The sequence below is a fragment of the Rhipicephalus microplus genome, unplaced genomic scaffold (assembly GCF_043290135.1).
Source record: "Rhipicephalus microplus isolate Deutch F79 unplaced genomic scaffold, USDA_Rmic scaffold_19, whole genome shotgun sequence".
Classification (NCBI taxonomy): Eukaryota; Metazoa; Arthropoda; class Arachnida; order Ixodida; family Ixodidae; genus Rhipicephalus; species Rhipicephalus microplus.
In genome coordinates, this window is record NW_027464592.1 from 50,967 (window position 1) to 57,003 (window position 6,037).

At 41.0% G+C, this 6,037-nt stretch overlaps 1 protein-coding gene across 2 annotated transcripts; it reads left to right on the top strand.

Annotated features, from left to right (window-relative positions):
* The first annotated feature begins 2,067 nt into the window (after nt 1-2,067).
* LOC142785229 (uncharacterized) lies at nt 2,068-3,947 on the top strand. Of its 2 annotated transcripts, none has more exons than XM_075883670.1 (3): nt 2,068-2,468; nt 3,144-3,188; nt 3,737-3,947. In XM_075883670.1, exons 1-3 carry the CDS (start codon nt 2,372-2,374, stop codon nt 3,901-3,903), a joined length of 309 nt encoding a protein of 102 aa, XP_075739785.1. In that variant the 5' UTR covers nt 2,068-2,371; the 3' UTR covers nt 3,904-3,947. The 2 variants fall into 2 exon arrangements, with proteins under 2 accessions (XP_075739785.1, XP_075739784.1); XM_075883669.1 differs by having other exon boundaries at nt 3,066-3,188; nt 3,737-3,946.
* The last annotated feature ends 2,090 nt before the right edge of the window (nt 3,948-6,037 follow it).

Sequence of the window (6,037 nt, forward strand, 5' to 3'; positions counted from 1 at the left end):
CTTTGTAAACCAAAGCGTATTAGGGGTGCGCGTGATTACGCAATGAACTACAAACAAATCTTGCATATTCACCCTCACTGTTCAGACACCGATATGGAGCGTGATAATATGGCAAGCAATCGGAATGAAATGACGCTAGTAACTTTGTATGACACCGAAAATATGCAAACCCTCACGATTCTGGAGCAAACCTTGGCTGAATTCATCCCTGTGTCAATTACCAGCCATTTAACTTGGCGCACGAACATCATTCAAAGGTAGAGCGAGCCACTGACATGTATTTTGTGCGACGCAGCGACCACTTGACCTGAGAATAATAGCTTTGCGAAGGTGAATGTCCTATCGCATGCTCTGATCGAAGCAGACGACGGCTTGGCCTACGGGCACAGCTTGTGATTGGTTGTGAAGCAATACCCTCTCATCCGCTCAATCCATGACGTTGCCAAAACACTTCTTTCATCTGGCACGCCTGTCGTGTTCGTCATATCACCCTTCTCGCACATAAGAGCAAATTTTTTCACGCCGTCAAAATAGTTCAAGTACTTTGTAAGAGCTCTCTTATCGTCTTATGTGCTGCGCAGTTGTCGAAAACAACATGGCGTCTTAAACAGCGTATCGGTCGGTGCGACTTTCAGCAAACGCTTCTCGCACAAGTTACTTCAGCGTTTGACCTGATATGTTGTGATTACAGCAGCTCTTTCGGTGCGTGTAAGCAGTGCGGAAAGCTGTGGCAGTGCAATGGTGTTCGGTGAAGCGCAGCGAAGCCTGTGCGTCGGTGTGGTTGTCAAGCGGGGATCGGCGTCGATGTATCGACGGCAACTAGCACTCGGGAAGCCTGCAATGTGTGTTTGTGTGCCGGTAACAGTTCGTTCGCTTGACTTTCCAGTCTCTCAGTTGGTAGGTGTGCGACATTTCGGATTGACAGCGTTTTGACACGTTACTTGAGTGACCCCAAGTACGTACGGAAACGCATGAACTACGCGCTCGGTTCTTGCTTCGCCACCAATTAGCCAGTACGCTTCTATTTACTTGAGAGCAATGTACTGTTCGGCAGTGAAACGATGTTCGTTGTGAACAGTGGTGCTGTGTTGACGTTCCAAGACTTGTGAACAAGCTGTTCTCGTGTGACCGAAAATTGAAAGACAGCGTTGATAGCTGTTTTGCCCTGCGAAGTTGTGGTGGGGCAGCTTGGCGCTTTTGTTTGTTAAGGCGTCACTTCTTCTGTTTGTAGTAACCATAGTCCTAGTGCTGTGGTGTGATCAACCAAAACTGCGAGATGCTACATTCTGTTGTGGATCGTGTTACTTTGGAAGCGCGCCTAGACTGTTCTTCGGTAACAACTTGAGAGTTCTATGTGGCAGCGAGAGCCCGTGAACGTCAACCTTCCCTCCAACCCCCAGAAAAAGCAAAGATTTCAACGGTGCCTTGCTTTGTATGAAGTTGTAGGCTAATATCGCCTAACTACAGGTTTACGAGTTCGTCTGGCCATCGTTTTGCACGGCACTAGAGCCTTGACAACAGCCGGTCATGGCCAGTTCTTACACTTTATCAATGGACGTGCACGCCTGGCCAGCCCTTTATTGCTGTCATTGGCAGCTTCCAGTCTGCAGAGTCCCTTTGCCTGTTGGCCGTACTTGGTTCCTCATGACACCAACGGCTACTAAATGCTGCCATCGGTGAGTTCACCTTGCAGAACTAAATTTCACCGGTACTATAATTCACGCAGTTCTATAACGTGTGCAAGTTTTTAAGCCCATCAGATGTAAAGTTTCTCCATGGTAAGTTGAAGCATGAAAAATTTACTACTACTGTTATATACATACATATATTATGGAGCAAATACATAAAAAGTTTTTTGTGATTTGATACAAGTGAGCTCTTTTTTGATTATGAGGTTGGGCCTGTCGATTGACCACGTTTGATACTTGGAAAGTTAATGTGAATTTATTTTTCAGGAGCCAGGTTGCACTTAAAAAATCTATGTTATTTTGAAAAATTAGTTCTATAGACGATTACCACTGTGGTAGTACTATACTTCAGTAGGACATATCTATTGCGGTACGTAAATTTTACATGAGGCTTCAGTTTATTTCAAAGTGGTTATAGCAGATTTTGGTCACTTTAACGAAGTGATAGCTTCCTCAAATAAGTATTAGAAGTGAGTGCTTTTAATGATTGTTTTTAAATATCTCGTTTTTGGCTCTTCACAGATCGCAGAGATTGGTTTGTTAAGGTCCTGTGATGCATCGGTTGCACATTCTGGCACATCAATCTTCATCATTACTTGGAGCACCTGTACAAATATAGGAAGGACACGTTCTCCCTAACTGTGCAAGCCTATGTCACTGCTGGGACTGTTATTATTCAGCGGATGTGGCGTGGAAGCATGCATGGCAGCCTCATCTGGAAGGACTGCGATCTGCTTGGGAGCTTCGAGGGCACAAAACTGCCTAACGGCTGGCTGCAAGGTTAGTTTTTCTTTAATACTTACGATTACGTGAACACCACTTACTGTGCACAAATTGAAAACCCAAGCATGGTTGCTTTCAGTGGATACCTGTAATATTCTTACACATAATTCTTATTCAACATTTATAGAACTAAATTACAAGATAATTGAGAATGTTGAAAGCTGAAAGCCTGCAGCTTATAAATGAAACTCCAATAATCTGAGACACAAAAGCTTGTGCTTTGAAACGAGCACAAATACTTTGATTCCTTATTGAGCTCTCGAGGTTGTGACTGAACTCTTGAGCTTGAGCTCTCGAGGTTGTGGAAAGAGCAAGCGGGTGAAAATTGCCTGGCTGTTCACAACTTGCAAGGAGAAAGACCTATTGAAGAAGCCTCAGATGACATAGGGCCAGTAACTGCATCTTTTACCTAATGTCGCTTTTTCTCTTTCAGTGCTTTTGCTTGTGTTTCAGCCGAACATGTTCACCACGATTGCATAGTGATATATATTTTTCTACAAATTGTACCTGACCTAAGTATGCATTGTTGATCTCTAAAGGTGACGTTCAGTGTGTTTCAAAGCCATGGCTTCCCATTTCTCTGTCTGTGGCTAGCCTATTTCAGCAGCAGAGCGATGCAGCTAGCACACATGCAATCCAAGTCATGGAGCACTCCTTTGGTGTTCTGTGCAGGACGCAGCATATCCATCCGGCAAGACACTGGTATCAACAATAATGGTGAGTGTTGGTGGCACCTGTAGGAGCCCGTTGTGTTTGTTGCGTATGATTATTTCCCCTGGTGAAGTGCATTTCTGAAAGGTTTTCTTCATTTAGAATAATAGATGTCAGCAACAAGCACTAATAATCCACAAGTTCTTTGTGTCTTCTAGACTGCCCATTTGCTCCTATATGCGGTATGGTGAGCTGGCTATGTTAGACAGCTTTAAAGTTATGAACATTGGCTGTTGTGTTGTAATGCAGTCTAACTTGTGTTTCTTAGTGAACTTATTTGTGGTGTACTTCTCGCACAGAGTGTAGGGTCGAAATAGAAGAAACTCTATTGGCTTTTTATGCCTGTCAGAAGTTTAATGGCTTTATCTATAACATTGTAGTTTTGCTTTTGTACCATATTAAATATATTTTCAGTCTTCACTGTTTGCGTGTGTGTGTGTTGAGGCTTGTCATTGGCTTCTGAAAATACAATATCTGTAAATATAACCACATGCTTGACAACTATACATTCTTGCATGTAGCATGGTTGTAACAATGATCTGTATTTTTCTAAGTTCCAGCAGTAACAAGGGGTTCGGTGCTCCACTGTCATGTACAGTGTATCAAGAACAGAGCACAGAAGACCAACAAGTATAAAGGGACTGCCAGTGACTGTTCTCCTGCTCAAAGTTTACAACAGCAGAAAGAGCACATTGTGGTGTCAGGAGCAGCTACTGCTTAACTTCTTAGCAGTGCATTATTCAGCCGTTCATTTGCTTCCATTTGAAATTATTTAAATATTGCATGGAAGATACCAAACTATGACACTAGTTTAATAGCTGCTATAGTGTTAGTGGGCAAATATTTTTGAGCTGAACTTTTCAACATGTGTGTTAAGTGTCTGCGTGCCTCTACATTTACATGCCAGAAATCACAGCGTCCATGGTCGCCAATGGTAACTAACTGTGTTTGCATTCTTTGTAGTACAAGAAGTAAAGCCATGAATGCAGTAATCATGTACTTAGTCGATGTAATCCTTCAGTGTACACTCATTTGTATAGCACCAATGATGCCATGAGTGTAAAAGCTTTGGGAAGTGAATCTATGTGGATTATTTTATTTAAAAGAAAGAGGATCATCACTACTCCTAGTATATCTTAACAGTAGATTTTAGTGCTTGGGTATTATCCCACTGCCTGTCCGTCCTTCAACAGTCTACTTGTCTACTGTGTAAGTGTAACTTTTTAAATGTATACGTTGCTCTGATAGGTTTGTTCATAATGTAATTCAAGTGACTTATCATCTATGCAGCTCTACTCAGACTACAAATAAAAGTATTCATTTTTATATGTAGCTATAGCATGCATTCACTTGTGTTTTTCTAGGTGCCTGTGCAATTGTTTAGCCCTACAAAAGTGCTGGTATATTCTAATATTGAATCTGGCATCTTAAAATAGTTTGTTAGTGGAAGTAAGAATGTGTTTACAACCAATATAACTATCCTCAGATGAACTGTGAAAACTCTGTGGAAATTAATTTACATTTTTTGAACTTTGTGAAGGCAAATGTTATGTTCTTTTATTGTGGTCCCTGTTTCATGCAAATGACACATAAAAACTTTCCAGTGGCATAGTATTAGTTCTTATTTTACACATATGTGCTGAGCAACATCGCAGTTGAGGCCAGCAGCAAGACATACATGCAGTGCACTGGAGAATCACCTCACATAGGGTACAGTCTTTGCCCACCAGTAAACTCAATATTTTTCAAGCAGACTAATAGACAGCTGTATGGGAACTGTGTTGATGTGCAAACTTTGAAGTCTTCTTGAGGAGTGTTTTTCATCATTTTTGTCCAAGTAAAGTAGCTACCCAAGGCAACAACTGGTGGGATTGTGGTGGTTTCCTCTCTCCAAAAGCAGTCCTACCAGCTGCCTCAATGTTAGCATGGGGTGAATTCACAAATTGGAAAAATAATTGGTCTTTGTTTTCTTGGCCGAAAGAGTCACTTCCACCGTTGAGCCAACACGACGCGCCAGAATAGAAACTTTTAGCTAAATAAAGTTGATTCTACTTTTGAGAAGTGTTTTGGGGAAACGAAATGGCACCTATAGCTGTCAATATAAACACTGTTTGCACCAAGGAGCTTAGTAGCTTATAATTGTATTATTCATGTATTGTCTAGAATTTACTCGCGTGGTGCCAACTTTCAGCCCAAGTGTTCTATCATGCTTTGTTAGTGGGTTGTGTATGAGCCAAGCTATGTAAATAGAGTGATATTGCAGACATGTACAAAATATTGATGCACAGCCCTTTTCTTTAGCATGACATTGTCAAGGGCTTTATTCTTGTGTTTTTCATAAAAACTGCTTGTCACTGGGCAGCAGCGGAAAACTATGCATCAAGCTTTTGCGAGATGGTTCGAGAAACACCGTGTTGAGACATAACAGTGCCGGTGGATTTTTCTCGTAAGTTACTTTCTGTAGTATTTTCAATATGAGTGTAGTAGAATTGTTGTTTTATAGCCATTCATTTTAATATTTACACCTGAGTGTATGTATGTATGTATGGGTGTACATATGTATATGTGTGTGTGCATATATGTATGTATATATGTATTTTTTAAATGAGAATCCATCTATCATTGGTGAGTAAGTTTGGTAATGATTTGGCTGAATTTGTTTCTAGTTATTTCTCTTTTGAGCCATTATACATTTCAATTTGTTTTGTACTGCAAAAAAATAAATGTAACCTTACGCAGAATATGTGTGTTCGAAGAAGTTGTTTCATTTACCAACCTACAGTCATGGGCAAGAAATTGGGTAAAATGAAACGAACCTGCGAAGATTAGTTTAGAGCATAGCTACTCTACATGGC